The following is a 24,588-nucleotide window of genomic DNA, read 5'->3' as shown; positions in this document are numbered from 1 at the left end:
GCAAGTGTAAAGGCCCTAAGATAGAACAAGTTTACTAAGGGGATAAAATGAATGGCTGGAGTATAATCAGTAGGGGTTGAGTGGGGGTTGAGTAGTAGATGAGGTCAGATTACCAAGTAGGCTGTGGTAAGGATTTTGGGTTTTATTCTAAGTAGTCATAGACTGTTTAAGCAAGGGAGTAAATGATCTGATTTATATTCTTAAAACTTCTCTTTGGTTCCTATGTGGAGAATGGGCTGTAGGGTAGCAAGAGCGGGAGCAGTATTGCTGCTTATGCTAGGTTGGGAATAGTGAACAATACGATAGTGAGAATCCATGCCAATTGGATATGGCATATATTTTAGAGTTAGGCCTAAAAAGACTTGCCGATGGATTTTTTTCAGACCCAAGAATGACTTTGTGTCTGACAACTAAAAGTGATGGCCTAGTGTAGGAGTAGGGGGTTTGGAGTTAGAAAATGAAGTAATATGAAGGAGATAACTTTTGTACATGGGACGGCAGTACTAAAATTTAATTTCATTTCCTTTTGACAAAACTTTGCTTTCTGATTCCTTGGGAGGACTTCTCCCCTCCCCCTCCCCTCCCTCTTCCCCTTCCCCTCCCCTCTCCCCCTCACCTCTCCCCCTCCACTCTCCCCCTCCCCTCTCCTCTTCCCCTCTCCCCCTCCCCTCTCGCCCTCCCCTCTCCCCCTCCCCTGTCGCCCTCCCCTCTCCCCCTCCCCTCTCCCCCTCCCCTCTCCCCTCCCCTCTCGCCCTCCCCTCTCCCCCTCCCCTCTCCCCCTCCCCTCTCCTCCTTCTCTCTCCCCCTCCCCTTCCCCTTCCCCTTCCCTCTTCTCCTCTCCCCACTCCCCTCCCCTCTCCACTCTCTCAGTCAGTCTCTTGCTCTGTTGCTCAGGATAGAGTGCAGTTGATCCCCACCCACTGCAACCTCCATCTCCTGGGTTCAGGTGATTCTCATGTTTCAGCCACCCAGGTAGCTGGGAATTCAGGCATGCACTACCATGCCCAGCTTATTTTTGTATTTTTAGTGGAGATGGGGTCTCCACTAAAAATCACCTTGGCCAGGCTGGTCAAGCATCTTGGCTAGGCTGGTCTCAAATTCCTGGCCTCAAATGATCTGCCTGCTTTGACCTCCCAAAGTGCTGGGATTACAGGTATGAGCCACTGTGCCTGGCCAAGAAGGACTTCTGTATTCCATCTTCTGATCTTTTTCCACTATTTCTCCCTGACAAGACCTTCTGGTAAAATGACTAAGTTGGATTGATGTTTTTTTTTTTTTATTTTTTTTTTATTTTTGAAGAATGATATCAACACAAGCCAATGGAACAGGGAGAAAAACACCCCAAAACAAATAGCTAGTATTCTTTCTGAATTCAACATCTTCTGATTGATTCTTTGTAATAATAGAATTCAATATTCAGGAGCCAGTTTAGGATATTTATGTGGCTTATATTTACATTTTTGCTGACACATAACTTTTCTTTTCGGTGTCTAGCTGGTTATTGACATTAGACTAGACTGACTTCCATGAAAGTGCAGAGACCACTTGTCAGGGAATACTTCTTCCTATTCTGATGCCACTGCTACCTGCCATATTCTACTTTTGCTTCTACCCTTTGCCCATTTTTAAGGCATGTTTCCATTAGAATGAACTGTTATTTCTGTGTTTTGGGGTGGATGGATATGAATGTATCAGGTAATATGTGCTCCTTTGAAGAAAGGTACCCCAATTTTCATGGTGTTCAAACACAAGGAACCTTAGAAGTAGAAAACTTTTAGAATTGTTTCCGGGGATAGCAACCTCAAATATCTACCAGAAAGGTAATGTAAACAAGAGAAGCAAGCCAAGGTAACTGGCAAACTTGAGAGAGCTTGCTTTGCCTAAAGTGAATAGTTGCTACTCAGCTTCAGCCAATTTCTGCTGTATCGGAATGGGAGCCCATTACCGTCAGACCCTTTGGATTTACAAAAGAAGCTAGAAATCTTTATTTTTATGTCATATGTCCTGATTTTTAAATGCTAGCAACTAATTTAAAACTCTTAGTGGATGTGTGGGACAACACTCTAAAAGCCACAGAAAATAGTTCTGTAGGCCACAGGCTGTCGATGTATATAGCTTTTGGTCTGGTCCATCTTCCTCATTTACAGGTGGGAAAACAGAAACCCGGGGATGTAAAATGACTTTTCCAAGCTCACACAAGCAGTTACTGGCAGTGCTAGTAGTAAAACCTGGGTTTCCTTTCTCTTTGTGCAATGCTCTTTATATTTGGAATGTTAATTGTTTTTGAGGATGTGAGAAAAGCTAATGTCACGTACAGCCCAAATTTTATATTGTTTTGAGGATTTCAGACCCCCCGAAATCCATACATGAGTATCAAGTAAAGAACCTTCTCTTGAATCTCCTGGTTCATATGTTTGCAGTGTTAAAGGAAAAGGCCCCCGTATTTACATTTAGGCAAACTCATGGGAAGAAGTGCTGGAAGCAGGAGGCCTTGGCCCTCTTGGTCAAATTCTACCTCTCTCCCTCCCTTCTTTCCTGTCTTTTTTTGTTTGTTTTTTAGTATGCTAAATCTTAGCTATGCAAGTAGTAGGAATATATTTAACTCTAAAATCCGTCTATCCCAAGTACCAGTCCCAGCAATAATTGCTTTTCTAATATTTTACATACCTATATCACTCATAGAAAGTAATAGTTTTTTAAAAAATTATATTTATTACATGTACCATTTTGCAATGTTTTTTGTTTGGTTTTTTTTGTTTGTTTATTTTGTTTTAAATTCAACAGTATGTCCTGCCTTGTATCCAGGTATATACAACCTACCTCATTCTTTTTATTTGCTATGTCATATTCCACAGTGTGTTAATTCAGTGGTTTATTTAGCCACCCACTATTGATGAATCCTTGGGGTGTTTGCAGATTTTTAGTATTACAAACAATGCTGAAATAAATAATTTTATACATGCATCCTTGACACAGGTGCTAGTCTTCTTCAAGAGGAAAGGAGCAGTGGATTGGTAGGCATATGATTTCAGAGTGGCAGTTATTTTGTATATCCATCAACAACATATGGAAGTCCCCAATTTCCCCAGGGCCTAACACTTGCTGTTACGAGATTAAAATTTATTTCAGGCTGATGGGTGAGAAATGATATTTTAATCATGAATGAGTTTGAGCATCTTTTGCCTGTTTTGATGTGTTTGCATTTCACATTTCTGTTTTTTTTTTAAATGAGGGTCTTGTTTTATCTGTTCATAATTTTGGGGGGATTCCTTTTGGGTTTATTTGGCTTTTTCTTACTGATTTATAGAAATTCCTTATGTGTTTTTTCTGTATTCTTGATACAAATGTCTTCCATTGTATATGTTATAAATCTTTTTAATTTAGATGTTTCTGATCTTGGTTTTGGCACTGACCAGTTCTGTGATTTTGGGGACATTGTTTGACATCCACAGTGCCATTTTAGTCCATTGTGAAGTGAGAATACACTACCTTTTAGTTATTGTATTATTGTGAAATGCCAATGAAAGAGTGTAAGTGCTCTGAGCTTTGGGTTCATTTGATTTTCACCAGCCATTTTTCTCAGCTGTAAAGTGAGAATACACTGCTTTTTAGGGTTATTGTGAAATGCCAACGAAAGAGCGTATGAAAGTGCTTTGGAGACTAAAGAATACCTTCACACGTACAGCATTTTGTCCTTTCTTTGGTTTTATTATGACTCATCCCTAGGAGCTGGCTTTTGTGAAGCATCCTACGCTTCTGCAGATTAATCAAATTCTGAGTGGTAGGTGTCACAACGTAGCACTTGTCTCTTTTTATTCTACACCTTCTTAGGGGAGGAGCAAGGTGCATAAACAAGATATGCTCACATTGAACTCCTGTGTTCTTAGAATGCATTGGGCGGGATGGAGGTGGAGAAGTATGGATAGCAGGAGAATCCTACTACTTTGCTAGTCATGGTATGTGCCCCAAGGATTGACAATCATTTCTACTGTGGAACCAGATGTCTACAAGGTGAATTAGGCTGCCTTTTCTTACTATCCTGGTTCACTTCTCAATTAGAACTCAGGTTTCAGAGGCAGCTGTTCTGTTCCACTATCTTTTCTGTTCACTGGTTTCCTAATTAGAGAACATATGAGGGTATAATCTATCTGGCTATCTTTTGACTAATGGCTGTCCTCAACAACCAAATAATTAACCGAAACATGGTACTATTCTATGGTTTGGGGATACTCAGACTCAGATACCACCACCCTTAGCCCCTGACCTATCCTGACCTATGTCCCATACTTTTTTTTTTTTTTTATGCAGTCTCACTCTGTCACCCAGGCTGGAATGCAGTGGAGTGATCTTGACTCACTGTAGCCTCTGCCTCCCAGGTTCAAGCGATTCTCCTGCCTCAGCCTCCTGAGTAGCAGGGCTGTGTCCCATGCTTTTGAAGACCCCTCCTGTAGCCATGCCTGTCCCCTTCCATACCACTCTTCAAGTACCTAGCTACCCAAGAATTACCTTCCAGGGCCTGCAGAGCCTCTTCCTGAGTCCATCTGCCTAAAGATGGACCAGTTTCTGATACATGTATCCCTAGGTCTCACGTGTATCATGGGTGACCTAGAAGGGTATTCTCAGCTTGGAAATGCTAGCTTGAACACCTGTGCACAAGGCCCCAGAGTCCATTCGGACTCTTGCCCCAGCTCTGCAGCTGTCAGGGTTGGGTCTGCCCTGAGGAGCCTCTCCCTTCTGACCAACTGCTTATGTTATGGATTTTTTAAGAAGCCTTTGGGAAAGGTTTTCTCACCACTCATTTAGAGACTGAGTATAGCAGGCTCACCATAGAGCCCAGTTAATCTTGAATAATTCACAGAGAGTGAAGTGGGGAGGTGGAACAGGTGAGTTTCCTGAAGGGAGGCTCTCTTAAGTTGCCTCTCCTCTGTCTCTTGCCTGGTTAGGTGATGCTGCTGATGTTTTGTGAAAGCTTTGTGAAAAGGAGGAAGGATTCTGCTGACACACTGAATTTTTATGAAAGAAGGCTAAGGGTTCCCTTATCCATTCACACAAGGCACATCTGCTTGCAGACAGGCTGTCTGCTTCTTAGGGATTCCTTCATTGTTGTTTTATTCTTTTCTGAAGGTTTTAAGGCACAGTTTGGTGCATTCCTTTCTGCTCACTAGAGCCAGGGGGAAGTCATAAGATATCAGAGCTATTGCCGAAGAGCTTAAAATGGGCGCTGGCAGCTGGGATGTGGGGGAAGAGAGCTTTCCAGGGACAAGTGACCTGCTTGTTCAGCCAATGAGAAGCAGGTTAGAGGAATGATATCACCAGACAGGCTTTATTGTCTGATCATCTCGTAAAAGCAGGATTGTGTCTGGCAACTTAACCCTTTTTTAGGCACTTCAGGTCTCACCTGCTCCCTGGTATATGACCTCTAAGTTCCTTTTCTCAACTGTCTGCTATGAGACCACAGAGATTAAAGACTAAAATTAGTGGAGGATATAGGGGAGTTTTAAACCATCACTTTAAAAAATAGAACTTATTAAAATTTAGAACCTCTGCTAAAATGGAAATGTGATCTAAGCTGTGTTTGAAGAACACATCTAAAGTAGATATTGGTAGTAGTCATGTTGTGTCTGATTTTTACTGTGTAGACTTGAGAGGCAAGAGAGGTCAGAGGGGGAGAAATTGAGCCTTTAGTATATTTTAATTTATATAGTGGAATCTTATTAGGTATTTCCTGTTTTGGAGGAATTGAAATTAGTTCTGTAAATTAGGAAGATATGTTATCACGGATACAGAGGCCAGTTTTGAGTAAGAGATATTTGCAGTGTCTTTCTTTTCTTGTGCTTCTTTGTTGTCCCTACTGCATAGAAATGACAGTGATTTTACCTGTTTGTGCTTCCTTTCCCTCATTGGTAAAATGAATGTTCCTACCTATCTCATAGAATTGTTGAGATAAGAAAATAAATGAATTCCTGTGATTTTAGATTGTCCTATATACAATATAATGTATTATTATTATGGCATTCATGTCTTAAGATTATATGTTCATTCATTGATTTGTTCAGACTTTTTACAACATCTAGATGTTGGGCGTAAGAGATACAGAGATATAAAAAAATTACGGTTCTTGCCCTTAAGGAACTGAAAATATCATGAGGGAGACAGATAGTAATAAAACTGTTTCATACTTCCTTTTGTATTTACCATGTGCCAGGCTCTGTTCTGAGTACCTTGACATACATTAACTAATTTAATCTTACTACAGTCCTATGAAATAGATACTGTTATTGGCTCTGTTTTACAGATAGAGAAATTGAGACATAGGCTAAGTAACTTGCCTACGGTCACACAGCTAGTGTGTGACTAATGGCACTAGGGCTGTAGTCTGTGCTCTAAATCTGTACTGACCAATATAGTAGTCACTAGTCACATGTGGCTTTGGAGCACTTGTAATGTGGCTGGTTTAAGTTGATTGGGCTATAATTGTGAAATACTAGATTTCAAAGACCTAACATGAAAAAAAAAAAAATCTCATGTTGAAATTACATGTTGTAATGATATTTTGAATATACTGAGTTAAGTAAAATATATCAAAATCAATTTTACTTTTTAATTGTGGCAATTATAAAATTATATACATATGCTTGCATTTGGGGCTCACATTAGTCTTTTATTGTACTGTGCGACTCTAAATCATTATACTGTAATAATAGTAATAGCATGTGAAATTTTTGAGCACTCATTGTGTGTGAGCCACATACTGTGCTAATACCTTTTAAAACACTTTCAATTAGGCCCCAAAATAGCCCAGTTTATTATCACTATTTTATAGAAGGGGGAGAAGGTTTTGAGAAATTCAGTAATTTGCCTGAAATCAATCAACTAGTTAATGGCAAATCCAAAATTGGAACTGTATATGTCTGACTCAGAAACCTGTGAGTTTTGTGGTTTTTTTGGTCTTGAACTCCTGGCCTCAAGCAGTGCTCCTGCCTCAGCCTCCTGAGTAGCTGAAATAACAGGTGCAAGCTACCACACCCAATTAAAAAACCTGTGTTCTTAATCAGCGCACTGCAGTTGCATTCGTAATTAAATTTCAGACTATTTGTTTTATTTTTATAAGTATATTTAATATTGCATACTTCTATATCTGATGCATAAAGGTTCAAAATTAAAATTACTAGTCTATAAAATAGACATCTTGTATGGGACTGTCTTTTGTAGAGCCACAGTGAACACTGGCACAGTTGAGCCTGAGGTGAAGCAGTGAGTCAGCCTATACAAATTGTATTTAATTTTCATTCCATATAGTTCTGCCAGTCACTGGGCAATTTATGTTCTGACACTGTTTGTCCATAGAGAAGGGAAAGAGGGACAGTGCACCTCTCCTTAGTTGTTTAGCTCTCTTGGCTGCTAAGAAAAAGTTGCTTTTTATTTCATTGTCCTCCAAAATGCTGTTTGTGTTTGAGAGAGCAACAAAATGCTGTCTAGTGACCCCTTACTTTTCTTTCTTCTAGAGCAAAGACTCAGGTGGACTGAAGGCGGCTATGATCGAATTGGTGGAAAGGTTGAAGTTCAAGAGCTCCGACCCTAAAGTAAGTATTGTTTGGAATTGATTGGGTGTTGGTACCCCAAGCATTTCATTCTCCTTGAGCTAAAATTGTGGGGTGTTGATGATCATCTCTCTGAACATTGCATTAAGATTTAATTAAGCCTGCCCATCAGAAACAGTGTCCTGATATGCCTAGAGATAAGTCATCTATTTTTCCACGTCTCTATTTTATGACTTACAACACATAATCATTAATTGTTTTCCCTGAACTGCAGACAAGTGCATTTTTAATCCTTCTTTACAGGGAGTCTTTGAATCTTTGGTCCTCTGTGTCCATTAAATGCAGCCAAAGGCATCTGAGAGAAATACAGATCTTTTTTTTTTTTTTGCTTGAGACAGATTCTCACTCTGCTGCACAGACTGGAGTGCAGTGGCGCAATCTTGACTCACTGCAACCTCTGCTTCCTGGGTCCAAGCCATTCTCCTGCCTCAGCCTCCCAAGTAACTGGGATTACAGGTGTGCACCACCATGCCCTGCTAATTTTTGTACTTTTAGTAGAGATGGGGTTTCACCATGTTGGTCAGGCTGGTCTCGAACTCCTGACCTTGTGATCTGCTTGCCTCAGCCTCCCAAAGTGCTGGGACTACAGGTGTGAGCCACCGCGCCCGGCCGAGAGATACAGGTCATCTTAATGCCAGGGACTGGCATAGGATCCAGACTCATCTAGTTGGTGTTCAGCACTAGCATCTTATCTCTCCTGCTTCCAGGAGCCAGCTGCCACTCAGAATACTTTTTTCCTTATGACCTGTAGTCTGGTTTGGGAACTGTTTTAAGTGTCCCAGCTTTTTTTTGTTTTTTTGTTTTTTTGTTTTTTTTTTTTTTTGATATGTCAGGGTCTAGCGGATTGATATTCTGGGAGACACCATAATGGGGTGGAAGTAAACTGGGAACTGAACATGCTGGAGGGACTATGACTAACACAGACTTCCTTCTCTTTCCTATCCAGACACTTACTGTGGCACTACCTGGTATTGGGGCCAGCTGGCTTTGCCTTAGAATCAAAGTTTCTCACAGTTAAATAGGGAAAGGAGCATGATTTCATTTTACTGTAGGTTCTTTTTGTTTTTTGTTTTTTTTTTTTTTAACAGGAATGGGACTAACATTTCTTGAGTATCTACTGAGAGCCAGGCACTTTGCTAGGACTCTTACATAATTGTGCTAAAATATACATACAAAATTTTAACCATTTTTGAGTGTACAGTTCAATGGCATTAACTGTAACATTCACTTTGGTTTTTTGTATGTTTGTTTTTGTTTTTTGTTTTTTTTGAGATGGAGTGTCGCTCTGGTGCCCAGGCTAGAGTGCTCATGATCTCAGCTCATTGCAGCCTCCGCCTCCCAGGTTCAAGTGATTCCCTGCCTCAGCCCCCTGAGTGGCTGGGACTACAGGCACGCACCACCACACTCAGCTAACTTTTTGTATTTTTACTGGAGACAGAGTTTCACCATGTTGGCCAGGCTGGTTTCGAACTCGTGACCTCAGGCTATCTGCCCTCCTCAGTCTCCCAAAGTGCTGGGATTATGGGCATGACCCACCACACCTGGCCACACTTGGTTGTACAACCATCACCACTGTCCATCTTTAGAGCTTTTTTACTGTCCCAAACTGAAATTCTGTACCCGTTAACGCTAACTTCTCATTCCTGCTCTCCCCTTAAATATTTTTAATTATTTAACAACACTGTAAAGTAGCATTTTATTCCTACTTTATTGATGAGAACACTGAGGTTTAGAAAGGTAGAATCATCTGCTCAAATCTAATGTAATATAGATGTGAAATTCAGACTCTGACTCCAGTGCCTGTACTCTTTGTTTTATGTCATGCTGCAAACGAAGCACTGGATTTTATCTCCTTTCTACCACATAATCACATTGTGCTGCAGTTTTCTTTTTTTCTTTTTTTTTTTTTATTATACTTTAAGTTCTAGGGTACATGTGCATAATGTGCAGGTTTGTTACATATGTATACTTGTGCCATGTTGCTGTGCTGCACCCATCAACTAGTCACTTACATCAGGTATAACTCCCAATGCAATTCCTCCCCCCCCCCCCCCATGATAGGCCCCAGTGTGCGATGTTCCCCTTCCCGAGTCCAAGTGATCTCATTGTTCAGTTCCCACCTATGAGTGAGAACATGCGGTGTTTGGTTTTCTGTTCTTGCGGTAGTTTGCTGAGAATGATGGTTTCCAGCTGCATCCATGTCCCTACAAAGGACTCAAACTCATCCTTTTTTATGGTTGCATAGTATTCCATGGTGTATATGTGCCACATTTTCTTAATCCAGTCTGTCACTGATGGACATTTGGGTTGATTCCAAGTCTTTGCTATTGTGAATAGTGCCGCAATAAACATACGTGTGCATGTGACTTTATAGCAGCATGATTTGTAATCCTTTGGGTATATCCCCAGTAATGGGATGGCTGGGTCATATGGTACTTCTAGTTCTAGATCCTTGAGGAATCGCCATACTGTTTTCCATAATGGTTGAACTAGTTTACAATCCCACCAACAGTGTAAAAGTGTTCCTATTTCTCCACATCCTCTCCAGCACCTGTTGTTTCCTGAATTTTTATTTTATTTATTTATTTATTTATTTATTATTATTTATTTTTTGAGATGGAGTCTCGCTCTGCCGCCCAGGCTGGAGTGCTGTGGCCGGATCTCAGCTCACTGCAAGCTCCGCCTCCCAGGTTCACGCCATTCTCCTGCCTCAGCCTCCCAAGTAGCTGGGACTACAGGCGCCTGCCACCTCGCCTGGCTAGTTTCCTGACTTTTTAATAATTGTCATTCTAACTGGTGTGAAATGGTATCTCATTGTGGTTTTGATTTGCATTTCTCTGAAGGCCAGTGATGATGAGCATTTTTTCATGTGTCTGTTGGCTGTATGAATGTCTTCTTTTGAGAAGTGTCTGTTCATATCCTTTGCCCACTTTTTGATGGGGTTCTTTGTTTTTTTCTTGTAAATTTGTTTGAGTTCTTTGTAGGTTCTGGATATTAGCCCTTTGTCAGATGAGCAGATTGCAAAAATTTTCTCCCATTGTGTAGGTTGCCTGTTCACTCTGATGGTAGTTTCTTTTGCTGTGCAGAAGCTCTTTAGTTTAATTAGATCCCATTTGTCAATTTTGGCTTTTGGTGTTTTAGACATGAAGTCCTTGCCCATGCCTATGTCCTGAATGGTATTACCTAGGTTTTCTTCTAGGGTTTTTATGGTATTAGGTCTAACATTTAAGTCTCTAATCCATCTTGAATTAATTTCTGTATAAGGAGTAAGGAAAGGATCCAGTTTCAGCTTCTACTTATGGCTAGCCAATTTTCCTAGCACCATTTATTAAATAGGGAATCCTTTCCCCATTTCTGTTTTTCTCAGGTTTATCAAAGATCAGATGGCTGTAGATGTGTGGTATTATTTCTGAGGACTCTGTTCTGTTCCATTGGTCTATATCTCTGTTTTGGTACCAGTACCATGCTGTTTTGGTTACTGTAGCCTTGTAGTATAGTTTGAAGTCAGGTATCATGATGCCTCCAGCTTTGTTCTTTTGACTTAGGATTGTCTTGGAAATGCGAGCTCTTTTTTGGTTCCATATGAACTTTAAAGCAGTTTTTTCCAATTCTGTGAAGAAAGTCATTGGTAGCTTAATGGGGATGGCATTGAATCTATAAATTACCTTGGGCAGTATGGCCATTTTCACAATATTGATTCTTCCTATCCATGAGCATGGTATGTTCTTCCATTTGTTAGTGTCCTCTTTTATTTCACTGAGCAGTGGTTTGTAGTTCTCCTTGAAGAGATCCTTTACATCCCTTGTAAGTTGGATTCCTAGGTATTTTATTCTCTTTGAAGCAATTGTGAATGGGAGTTCATTCCTGATTGGCTCTCTGTTTGTCTGTTACTGGTGTATAGAATGCTTGTGATTTTTGCACATTGATTTTGTATCCTGAGACTTTGCTGAAGTTGCTTATCAGCTTAAGGAGATTTTGGGCTGAGACAATGGGGTTTTCTCAATATACAATCATGTCATCTGCAAAGAGGGACAATTTGACTTCTTCTTTTCCTAACTGAATACCCTTGATTTCTTTCTCTTGCCTGATTGCCCTAGCCAGAACTTCCAGTACTATGTTGAATAGGAGTGGTGAGAGAGGACATCCCTGTCTTGTACCAGTTTTCAAAGGGAATTTTTCCAGTTTTTGCCCATTCAGTATGATATTGGCTGTGGGTTTGTCATAAATAGCTCTTATTATTTTAAGATACGTTCCATCAATACCGAATTTATTGGGAGTTTTTAGCATGAAGGACTGTTGAATTTTGTCAAAGGTCTTTTCTGCCTCTATTGAGATAATCATGTGGTTTTTGTATTTGGTTCTGTTTATATGCTGTATTATGTTTATTGATTTGCGTATGTTGAACCAACCTTGCATCCCAGGGATGAAGCCCACTTGATCATGGGGGATAAGCTTTTTGATGTGCTGCTGGATTCTGTTTGCCAGTATTTTATTGAGGATTTTTGCATCGATGTTCATCAGGGATATTAGTCTAAAATTCTCTTTTTTTTTTGTTGTGTCTCTGCCAGGCTTTGGTATCAGGATGATGTTGGCCTCATAAAATGAGTTAGGGAGGATTCCCTCTTTTTCTATTGATTGGAATCATTTCAGAAGGAATGGTACCAGCTCCTCCTTGTACCTCTGGTAGAATTCAGCTGTGAATCCATCTGGTCCTGGACTTGTTTTGGTTGCTAGGCTATTAATTGTTGCCTCAATTTCAGAGCCTGCTATTGGTCTATTCAGGGATTCAGCTTCTTCCTGCTTTAGACTTGGGAGACTGTAAGTGTCCAGGAAATTATCCATTTCTTCTAGATTTTCTAGTTGATTTGCATAGAGGTGTTTATAGTATTCTCTGATGGTAGTTTGTATTTCTGTGGGGTCGGTGGTGATATCCCCTTTATCATTTTTTATTGCGTCTATTTGATTCTTCTCTCTTTTCTTCTTTATTAGTCTTGCTAGTGGTCAATCAATTTTGTTGATCTTTTCAAAAAACCAACTCCTGGATTCATTGATTTTTTTGGAGAGTTTTTTGTGTCTCTATCTCCTTCAGTTCTGCTCTGATCTTAGTTATTTCTTGCCTTCTGCTAGCTTTTGAATGTGTTTGCTCTTGCTTCTCTAGTTCTTTTAATTGTGATGTTAGAGTGTCAATTTTAGATCTTTCCAGCTTTCTCTTGTGGGCATTTAATGCTATAAATTTCCCTCTACACACTGCTTTAAATGTGTCCCAGAGATTCTGGTATGTTGTGTGTTTGTTCTTTTTGGTTTCAAAGAACATCTTTATTTCTGCCTTCATTTTGTTATGTACCCAGTAGTCATTCAGGAGCAGGTTGTTCAGTTTCCATGTAGTTGAGCGGTTTTGATTGAGTTTCTTAGTCCTGAGTTCTAATTTGATTGCACTGTGGTCTGAGAGACAGTTTGTTATAATTTCTGTTTTTGTACATTTGCTGAGGAGTGCTTTACTTCCAATTATGTGGTCAATTTTGGAATAAGTGCGATGTGGTGCTGAGAAGAATGTATATTCGGTTGATTTGGGGTGGAGAGTTCTGTAGATGTCTATTAGGTCTGCTTGCTGCAGAGATGAGTTCAATTCCTGGATATCCTTGTTAACTTTCTGTCTCGTTGATCTAATGTTGACAGTGGGGTGTTGAAGTCTCTCATTATTATGTATGGGAGTCTAAGTCCCTTTGTAAGTCTCTAAGGACTTGCTTTATGAATCTGGGTGCTCCTGTATTGGGTGCATATATATTTAGGATAGTTAGCTCTTCCTGTTGAATTGATCCCTTTACGATTATGTAATGGTCTTCTTTGTCTCTTTTGATCTTTGATGGTTTAAAGTCTCTTTTATCAGACACTAGGATTGCAACCCCTGCTTTTTTTGTTCTCCATTTGCTTTGTAGATCTTCCTCCATCCCTTTATTTTGAGCCTATGTATGTCTCTGCATGTGAGATGGGTCTCCTGAATACAGCAGACTGATGGTTCTTGACTCTTTATCCAGTTTGCCAGTCTGTGTCTTTTAATTGGAGCATTTAGTCCATTTACATTTAAGGTTAATATTGTTATGTGTGAACTTGATCCTGCCATTATGATATTAACTGGTTATTTTGCTCGTTAGTTGATGCAGTTTCTTCCTAGCCTCGATGGTCTTTACATTTTGGCATGTTTTTGCAATGGCTGGTACCGCTTGTTCCTTTCCATGTTTAGGGCTTCCTTCAGGGTCTCTTGTAAGGCAGGCCTGGTGGTGACAAAATCTCTAAGCATTTGCTTATCTGTAAAGGATTTTATTTCTCCTTCACTTATGAAACTTAGTTTGGCTGGATATGAAATTCTGGGTTGAAAATTCTTTTTTTTAAGAATGTTGAAGATTGGCACCCATTCTCTTCTGGCTTGTAGAGTTTCTGCCGAGAGATCTGCTGTTAGTCTGAGGGGCTTCCCTTTGTGGGTAACCCGACCTTTCTCTCTGGCTGCCCTTAACATTTTTTCCTTCATTTCAACTTTGGTGAATCTGGCAATTATGTGTCTTGGAGTTGCTCTTCTCGAGGAGTATCTTTGTGGTGTTCTTTGTATTTCCTGAATTTGAATGTTGGCCTGCCCTACTAGGTTGGGGAAGTACTCCTGGATGATATCGTGAAGAGTGTTTTCCAACTTGGTTCCATTTTCCCCCTCATTTTCAGGCACTCCAATCAGACGTAGATTTGGTCTTTTTACATAATGCCATACTTCTTGCAGGCTTTGTTCATTTCTTTTTCTTCTTTTTTCTTTAGACTTCTCTTCTCGCTTCATTTCATTCATTTGATCCTCAATCGCTGATACTCTTTCTTCCAGTTGATCGAGTCGGTTACTGAAGCTTGTGCATTTGTCACGTATTTCTCGTGTCATGGTTGTCATCTCTGTCAGTTCGTTTATGGCCTCCTCTGCATTAATTATTCTGGTTATCAATTCTTCCACTCTTTTTTCAAGATTTGTAGTTTCTTTGCACTGGGTATGTAATTCCTCCTTTAGCTCTGAGAAGTTTGATGGACTGAAGCCTCTTCTCTCATCTCGTCAAAGTCATTCTCTGTCCAGCTTTGATCCGTTGCTGGCGATGAGCTGCGTTCCTTTTGCCGGGGAGATGCGCTCTTATTCTTTGAATTTCCAGCTTTTCTGCCCTGCTTTTTCTCCATCTTTGTCGTTTTATCTGCCTCTGGTCGTTGATGATGGTGACGTACTGATGGGGGTTTGGTGTGGGTGTCCTTCCTGTTTGTTAGTTTTCCTTCTGACAGTCAGGACTCTCAGCTGTAGGTCTGTTGGAGATTGCTTGAGGTCCACTCCAGACCCTGTTTGCCAGGGTGTCAGCAGCAGAGGCTGCAGAAGATAGAATATTACTGAACAGCGAGTGTACCTGTCTCATTCTTGCTTTGGAAGCTTCCTCTCAGGGGTGTACTCCACCGTGTGAGGTGTGGGGTGTCAGTCTGCCCCTAGTGGGGGATGTCTCCCAGTTAGGCTACTCAGGGATCAGGGACCCACTTGAGCAGGCAGTCTGTCCATTCTCAGATCTCAACCTCTGTGTTGGGAGATCCACTGCTCTCTTCAAAGCTGTCAGACAGAGTCATTTGAGTCTGCAGAGGTTTCTGTTGCTTTTGTTGTTGTTGTTGTTTAGCTGTGCCCTATCCCCAGAGGTGCAGTCTACAGAGACTGGCAGGCCTCCTTGAGCTGCTGTGAGCTCCACCCAGTTCGAGCTTCCCAGGGCTTTGTTTACCTACGTAAGCCTCAGCAGTTGCGGTCGCCCCTCCCCCAGCCTTGCTGCTGCCTTGCAGTTAGATCGCAGACTGTTATGCTAGCAATGAGGAAGGCTCTGTGGGTGTGGGACCCTCCCGGCCAGGTGTGGGATATAATCTCCTGGTGTTCCCGTTTGCTTAAAGCACAGTATTGGGGTGTGAGTTACCCGATTTTCCAGATGTTGCGTGTCTCAGTTCCCCTGGCTAGGAAAAGGGATTCCCTTCCCCCTTGCGCTTCCCAGGTGAGGCGATGCCTCGCCCTGCTTCAGCTCTCACTGGTGGGGCTGCAACAGCTGACCAGCACTGATTGTCCGGCACTCCCTAGTGAGATAAACCCAGTACCTCAGTTGAAAATGCAGAAATCACCTGTCTTCTGTGTCGCTCGCGCTGGGAGCTGGAGACTGGAGCTGTTCCTATTTGGCCATCTTGCTCCGCCCCTGTGTGCTGCAGTTTTCTAAACTGAAACACAATATGTGGCAGAGCCACAGACTGGTGGGCTCTTCAAAAGGTGGCTGCAGCCACAAAAATAAATTTCTCTTCATATGGCAATGAAAGTATTGGGGACTTTGATAAGTTCTCTCGTCTTCTGGTGTCGTTAGGGTTCTAGATGCAGAGAGTATCTTGGTAGACAGAAAAAAATTGGAGTCACCTTTATCAACTTTCCTAGCTCAAAGTAGGATGCCCCCTGATAGAAGATTTTCCTTTAGTTAGGATGAACCACTTACTAAAAGTTACTGAAAGCTTTTCTTACCAAGTTTCTCTGGTTTCTGAGGCAACTTCTGTTCTGCAGGAGAACACCATATTCTGTTTCCACTAAACTTATAATTAGCAGGGCAGTGAAGAGGGAGCGGATGTGTGCAAATCACACTGAGTGTTCTCTATGACTATAATAGAGATAAAGTGCTTTGGGATCCTTTATGAATGCGTGTAGTACTTCTGATGGAAAGCTTGCCAGAAAGTGAAAGGACTGAGTGGTCGCATCAGAGGAATCCCTGGAAGTGTCAGGCTTTTCCCTTGATGCATCATAATGTAAAGGATATTTGTAATGACCTGACTGGATCTTGGGTATGTGTGTATACCTGCACCTGTTTTTTACTCTCTTTATTTTGCCCTGGATCATTTACTGCCAACCTATTTTATTTTCAAGCCCCTTTTTAGTCTACCACAAGCATATGCTGTATATACTTGGAGCCAGCTTGAAGGAAGATGAAGGATAATTGCAGAATGACTGCCAGGTCAGGAATGGGGGTAAAAAATGGGCCACTTAAATGTATAATTTCTGCAACAAAGAAGATTTTCCTAGAAATAAATTGGCATCTTCCAAGACAACCCTTAAATTTTTGTCTGTTCTGTTTTCCCACAGAGCCCCACCATCCCCTTTTTGAGTTGGCCTACTTAAGAAGGGCAGAAATCTGTTAGACTTTGTGGCCTGTCATTTCCTGGTACAGAGGCTTTACATAGAAGCACTGATTGAGTCATGGAGGACTGAGCACTATCTCTGCCTCACTTCCTCTAGAATTCCCTAAAGCATCACAAAGCTTGATTAGTCCAGGCACTGAAGCCTATTGGGAAATGAATTGATTTTTACCTCTTGAATTTTGCTAGAGAGTAGAAGATGTCTAGATTAATCATTTTTTTAAATTATAAAATAATGCATGCTTATAGATTTAAAAATACAGCTATTCATAAAGAAAAAGTAAAATCTCCCCCAAGTTAGCCACTGTTAACAGTTTAGTATGTAACCTTCTAGACATTTTTCCATGTAGAAGTACATTTTCAAAATTTTTTTTTACAAAATTATACCCATGGTTTTACAATTACTTTTTCCTTTATGTAGAATATCTTAGATGTTCTTCTGTGTCAATAATACAGACTTGATTCTATTTGATGAGATGCCTCATTTTATCCAAAACATTTTGTCAGGCATCTTCTTTTCTTCCAGATCCAGAGGTTCTTAAACTTCAGTGTGCATGAAAATCACCCAGAAGACGTATTAAAATAGAGAGTACTGGGCCCACCTCCGGAGTTTTTTATTCAGCTGGCCTGGGGTGGCTAGACAGTGTTCATTTCTATGAAATTATCAGGTGATGCTGATATTGCTGGTTGAAGTATCACACTTTGAGAACTTCTGTGCTATACATTAGCTGTTTTCCTCTATGTTAATGATTTTTTTTCACTCTTTTGAACAAGTAGTAGAGCCCCTAGAAGTAAGTCCAGGTGATTTCAACTTTGCAAAAAGGTAAATAAAAATCTAGGCTTATGAAACAAACAAGTTGAGCAGAGGTAGGAAAGGAGTAGGGAGGGGAAAAAGAGGTAGGCTGGGAAGTCAGCTTAGGCTAAAAGGACAGGACTGCTTTACACTGTCACTTCCAACAGAGAAGTAGCAAAGCTGAAAAGAGGGAAAGAGGTCCTGGTCAGGATTTAGGAGGATGATCAAAGCTCCCTGCCATGGTTGAGGTATAGGCTGAATTCTAAAATCAGAGGAAATTCAGGAACAGCCAGCCATTATGGGTGAGCCTGAGGAGAGGAACCAGAGCCACTGATGGTTAAGAAATAGGGCACAGGACCAAATGAAGTTTTGTGCATGCATGTTGCTGTGGTGAGCCCTGTTTTAAAGGGTACATACCTCTGGGCATCTAGAACCCTCTATATCATGGAAGAAGATTACTTTTAATAACGAACAATCTTTAGTTTGCCAAAAGGATTAGTAGGACGTGGTCTTTTACATAATACGCTGCCCTAATGTGTTTGACTTGATTTAGTTTGCAAACTTTTTTTTCTCCAGCCAAACTTTTCTGAAACACCTGTTGCACAAGCAGGATACTTATCTGTAGATTGTGTACATTTATGCTAGGCTTTAGGGAAATTTAAAAATGTAATCAGTCAGGGGTATGTGTGTATATGTGTGTCTATACTTGGATTTTTTAAAAATTTAGAGCTTTCTTAATTCTTTATCTTCACAGTTTTCCTTTGTAGTGACTATGCAGTTATCTTTCACAGTTTACTCAGAGGTAACCTAGGCTTAGAAAACACATTGATTCCCTTTCCCCCTGCCCAGTCCTCAGAAAGCATTGAGCCAAAAGTACAGCATGCTAAGCTCAATCAAACTAAGCTCTTATTATGTAGTTAATAACAGCCACTTTCTCTCTGTTATGTATTGATTGCTTTTCTTTCCCTCTGATATGCACTGTTCATTGTTTCCTGTAACTGGTGTACTTGAAGCAAACAGTTAACACAGTTGTGTGTCTTGAATTCTTACTAATCTTATATTCTCAAAAAAGAAGCATCTTAAAACTTGAGCCAAGTGGCTCACATTATTCTTTGTGACTGGAGTGGGATTAAACATGGGATCTGATCATACCCAAGACTTCCTAAAACAGCAGGTTTTTTTTCCTTTTGTTTCCTCTAGCCTCTAGAGGTATTCTTACTGAAGTGTGAAACCACACAATTATCTAGCAACATGAAATTAGTTAAATAAACCCAAAAGTGGTTTTCTTTTTTTATTTCAGTGTTGATGTAGCATTTTATAATTGCAAAATAACTTCGCAATCATTTTTCATAGCTGATATCATTGGCATGGAACACAGCCCAGTCCTTCACTCTTCTGTGATAATCAGATTCTTGTCAAAAAATATAAATTTTTAATGTGCAGGTAGTGATGAATATAAGCAAAACCTAATTTGAAATTCTTATTATTGTGTCCTATTATTCACAAGGGTCAAACCAGGCGTCATCTTGATCCTTGGCCTGTGCCAAAAAAGAAGTATTCACTGGGGCACTGTTTATTCAACCAGCCGAAGCAGAGAATTGAGATGCCTCAGTTATCAAGTTGTTACATATGAAAGTATTCATGTGGTTGATGAGTTATTAGAATTATTGACCTATTTCTGTACTTTTCATTTAAAAAGTTGTAAGTAGGGAATTTTGGAGGTCATGAGTTATATTTATTTTATCTCTGTATCTTCAGCCCTTATTAGCATGCAGCCTGGCACATAGTAATTGATATGTATTATCTATTATAGCAACCCTATAAAAATAAGTATTTGTTTTGTTTTGTGGATGAGTATTCTGAGACTTAGAGGGATTAAATAGCTTGCTAGTAAGTGATGGGACCAGGGCTTAACTCGAAATTTGTCTTACTTCATGTTCTTCACCCATACACTGTTATTGAATCCATGGGTAAATAGATGTATATATAGCCTGGCATCCCTAGCAATATGACCCTTAACTGATTATTTTTTCCTCACACTCTTCTTTTACTGGGATCCTGTGCCATAGCACAGTCCCCCACAATTCCAGAGAACCAGGACTGGAGAATGGCCTTTTCCAACAGAAAATATGGAGAGATGACAAAAAAGCCATAACCCTCAGAGCATTTAGCCCTCGCTAAACGAAGAACTGAGGCAAGTGCTTCCACAGTTTGACCTGATTAGTGAAGGACATCAATTGGGAAAAATACCTGTGCTCCCTCAGGCCTGCTCTAGGAAGAAGTAAATGTGGCCCCTTTTTGTCCTCTGTAGACACTTGGGCAGGAAAAAAAGGAGAAACAAGCTCTTTCCCTCCTTCACCATTCCCCTGGCTTTATCAAAACAAAACAGCTTATCCCTCTCATCCTCCCCTACCCAATTATAAAAGAAATACTGATGCTCCTTGACTTACAGTGGGATTACATCCTAATAAACCCATCATAAGTTGAAAATATTATGTCAGAAATGCATTTAATACATCCAACATTCTGAACATCATAGCTTAGCCTACCTTAAACGCGCGCAGAACACTTACATTAGTCTATAGTTGGGCGAAATAATCTAACCAAAGCCTATTTCATAATAAAGTATTGAATAGGCTTACTTTTATTTATTTATTTATTTATTTTTATTTATTTATTTTTGATACAGAGTCTCGCTCTGTTGCCCAGGCTGGAGTGCAGTGGCGTGATCTCAGCTCACTGCAAGCTCCGCCTCCCGGGTTCACGCCATTCTCCTGCCTCAGCCTCCAAGTAGTTGGGACTACAAGTACCCGCCACCATGCCCAGCTAATTTTTTGTATTTTTAGTAGAGACAGGGTTTCACTATGTTAGCCAGGATGGTCTCGATCTGCTGACCTCGTGATCCACCTGTCTCGGCCTCCCAAAGTGCTGGGATTACAGGTGTGAGCTACTGCGCCGAGCTGAATAGGCTAGAATAGTTGTATAGGTATTTGAAGTACAGTTTCTATTGAATGGTAGCATGTTTGCACCATCATAAAGTAGAAAAATAGTAAGTCAGACCATTGTATGGAGACTATCTGTATATGTTTTCTGTAGAAAAATGTAGAAGACACAGGACAGACAAGTCTAAAGAAGAAAGAAATAAAATCACCAATTTTTTTTTTTATCCCTGCAGTGGTTTGTAAACTTTGGGTACTTACTTTTTATAAAGAAATGCTGATTCTTGAGCCTCACTCAAAGCATCTAATTTTGTGGTTCTGAGATATGCTTTTCAAATATGCACCCTGGATGATTCTCATGCACGTGGTCACATGCATTCTTTTGAGACTATACTTTGAGGTGAAAGACACCTATGGAAAAAACTGGGTAATATTATGGTTCTTTGTCTTTTGTGCATAAAATGGTATTATAGATTGAGTATCCCTTATCTGAAATGTTTGGAACCAGAAGTGTTTTGAATTTCGGATTTTCGAATATTTGTATTATACTAGTTGAACTTCCCTAATCTGAAAATCTGCAATCTGAAATGCTTCAGTGAGTGTTTCCTTTGTCAGTGCTCAAAGAATTTTGGAGTTTGGAGGATTTCAGATTTTGGAGTTTGGGTTTGGGACATTTAACCTGTGTTATATATTGTTAGAAGAAAAACTTCAGGGCCTGGTATGGTGGCTCACACCTATAATCCCAACACTTTGGGAAGCCAAGGCAGGCAGATCACGAGGTCAGGAGATCGAGACCATTCTGGAAACAAGGTGAAACCCCGTCTCTACTAAAAATACAAAAAATTAGCCAGACATGGTGGCGGGCACCTGTAGTCCCAGCTGCGTGGGAGGCTGAGGCAGGAGAATGGTGTGAACCCAGGAGGCAGAGCTTGCAGTGAGCCAAGATCGTGTCACTGCACTCCAGCCTGGGTGACAGAACAAGACTCTGTCTCAAAAAAAAAAAAAACAAAAACAAAACAAACAAAAAAACCTTCAGCCGAATTAAATTTAAAGGACTTTAATTGAGCAATGGACGATTCGTGAGTTGGGCAGCCCCCTAGAATCACAGCAGATTCAGAGAGACTCCAGGGATGCCTCATAGTCAGAACAAATTGGTAGACAATAAATGACATACAGAAATTAGAAGTGAGATACAGAAATAACTGGATTGGTTACAGATTGGCACTTGCCTTATTTGAACACAGTTTGAACACTCAGCAGTATATGACTGGTTGAATTATGGCTGCTGGGATTGGCCAAGACTCAGCGATTGCAACAGGTGCATACTCCTAAGTTAGGTTTTCAATCTTGTCTACCTATTAAGTTAGGTTGTAGTTCATCCACAAAGACTCAAATATAGAAGTACGGAGTCCTTCTCAGGCCATATTTAGTTTTCTTTAACAATTCCCCCCTTTTGGTCATTTTCTCAATTTTGAGAGATTGACTAAAACTTTAGTCATTGATGTCAGTATTACCATCATAAATGTACTTCATTTGGTCTTGAAACCCACTGGGAAACAGTAGAACAGTGAGTCTTGCAAAGATAGGCACAGATACTGAATAGTGGGTACCTCTTTATGCTGGAACGTCCTGTTTGCAGGAGAAAAACAAAACCTGGTCTTTTCTGTCTAGGATCTATGTTTCTTTAAAGTCTTAGTTTGATTGTGTCACATTTAGCATGAGCGGCTCCATTTTTGTATGGTTTGGTCTGTTGGGGCCTAGTGCATGAGCTCAGTCCAAAACAATGTCCTCCCATAATTTTGTTTTAAAAAATTCTCCCTTTTGACCAGGTTCTCACTTAGGTGACTGTAACTAAAACTTGGGGCCTTAGTGTCACCCTTAGTTACCATCATTTTGGGTTTCCAGTCTCAGCATGTCATTCGCAGGTTTTGGTGTCCTGTAATATTTCTTTTGGCTCTTGTCATTCCAGTTGAAGAGAGACCATTTGACATTCTGGAGGTGGCTGTATGCAAACATTTAAAACCTTTGAAAGAATAGAGTGCGCTAGGGAAACTATTATTATGACTATTGGGAGGATAATACCAAGAGTTTGGAGTATGCTCCTTACCCAGGGTCCCCATAAACCCAACCACCTAAAATCAAATAGGTCAAAGAATGAGCTAACCAGTCGACTTACTTAACTAAGCAGTCTTTTTGTTAATCCCCAACAATTGAATCTCTATAATACCAGATTTTTTCTCCATGGGACACAGGTGCCAACAACTGCTTATACACAGATACTTTTCTGTTTAGTCAATTCTATTATTTAGCTTAATTTTCACAAGAGAATTTAAAGTCTGTTGTGTAACCATAGTCTTTACAGAAGAATCTGCTTTCGAGCCAATTATGTGGGATATGTTTCTAATCATTGCCTTTTTTATTCCGAATCATGGACAAAGGACCTAACAAATGATGCCCTGCTAGAAGAGTGAAAGCTTCCTGCAGTATTCTCTTTAATTCATGATGTGGGTTAAGAAGAGTGAATTAATGTTCTGTTTCTGACTGATGATGAGGCAACGTATGTACCATTAAAGTTTCTAACCTACATTGGGCCTTCATCTTTTACCTTATAAAGTATAAGGTTATCCATGAATAAGGCTGGCTGCAAAATCCTTTACAAATAAAAGTATACCCTGTAAGTGCACACAACAGATCCCGTTTTCATTTCTGTTGTTCATAGAAGCATAAACAAGAAAAAATATTCAAAGATAAGAGTCTTATGATAGTAAAAGTCTTGATCTGTGATCATGGGAAAAGCTGTTCACATCAAGGATGCCATCTTCTGGGGAGAGACTTACCTGGTAAGTTTACACTAAGTGTTTCAATGGGTGTACATTTCTAAGAGTGAAGAGGGACCCTTCTCAGTTGTGAGATTATGAATCCAAAATTCAAGCTTCCAAAGTTTTGCTACAATGTGGATGGCAAGGGCGGTCTTTCACTGATGTTCTTAGATGACCCAGTCTTTGGGTTCTAGATTGTGAAGGGGTTGACCATAAAAAAGCTTTATTTACCTGGTGAAAATACACTGTGGCATAATTACTTAGTGTTACAACATTAGCCCTCTTGCATGGGAGAGCTTTTATACAACCAGAAAACATGCGTTGAAAATAACAGTTGAATGAAACTTTTTATAAAATGTTTAAATGGCCCATCAGATGACCAAATGTACCTGAAGCTTTGATTGTTTTCCCAGGAATATAGGACCAAACATTGTTTATAAACTATTTTAGCAATTTGTAAGTCACCACACGAATATATTCAATTTGGATCATTTTATCTTTTCCATGACAAGTCACGAAATGCAGAACTTTTAATAACAAAAGCTTTAAGGACTCAGGAAGGACAAGGTGCCCATCCTGGGTCTCCATTAGTCCATGCTTAATTAACATTAGACTTATGTCCTCTTGAATACCAGTTGTTTCTTCAAACTAGGTGCAGAGCACTGATAACTGATGGGTTATCTTGGGTGATTTGACTTAGACCATAGAGTTCATTCAAATTGTGTATCTAAACAATTTCAGTATCAACTGATTTAGCATTAAAATCTGACAAGGTATATTCTTGGTAGCTAATTTCGTTCTGCTTGAGTTAGCAGCTTTATAAACCAGTCTGTCTTTTCATTAAAATTCCAGGAATTCTTACCCAGTTCAAATGATATGATTCTGAAGTTGTTAGAAACCTGTATTGAAGAGTACTTTTTAGGGTCCTTTTCATCCTTTCCTGAACCTCCTAAAAGACACCATATTCTAGGATTTTGTGTCCTCGTGAGGTTTTCAGAAACTGCATGAGCATCAAGCAATTAACTATGGAAATTACTTTAAATTGTTATAGATGAAAACACAATTGACAAGGAAATTTGGTTATGTGATCTGCAATAACATAACCACAATTATGATTAATAGCTATACTCAGACATATTAGAATTTTAGAGATCCCATACAACTTTGTAACATATGTTAATATCACTCACTAAAATATAATCTGAAGAAGATTAAACTTTTTTATT

At 40.0% G+C, this 24,588-nt stretch overlaps 1 protein-coding gene across 4 annotated transcripts in view; it reads left to right on the top strand.

Moving 5' to 3' along the window:
* TRIM44 (tripartite motif containing 44) overlaps positions 1 to 24,588 on the top strand; it is a 216,446-nt gene that overhangs the window by 16,539 nt on the left and 175,319 nt on the right. For all 4 annotated transcript variants that reach the window (XR_004436199.1, XM_033207711.1, XM_033207710.1 and 1 more), the window contains exon 2: positions 7,506 to 7,583. Coding sequence is in view for 3 of the 4 variants with exons in the window: in XM_033207711.1 (XP_033063602.1) it covers positions 7,506 to 7,583 (78 nt within the window). In the remaining variant the exon portion in view is untranslated. The remainder of the gene's footprint in view (positions 1 to 7,505; positions 7,584 to 24,588) is intronic.

Source organism: Trachypithecus francoisi, unplaced genomic scaffold (assembly GCF_009764315.1).
Source record: "Trachypithecus francoisi isolate TF-2019V2 unplaced genomic scaffold, Tfra_2.0 Lachesis_group8, whole genome shotgun sequence".
In the NCBI taxonomy this organism is placed as follows: Eukaryota; Metazoa; Chordata; class Mammalia; order Primates; family Cercopithecidae; genus Trachypithecus; species Trachypithecus francoisi.
This window is presented reverse-complemented; position numbering and strand designations above follow the sequence as displayed.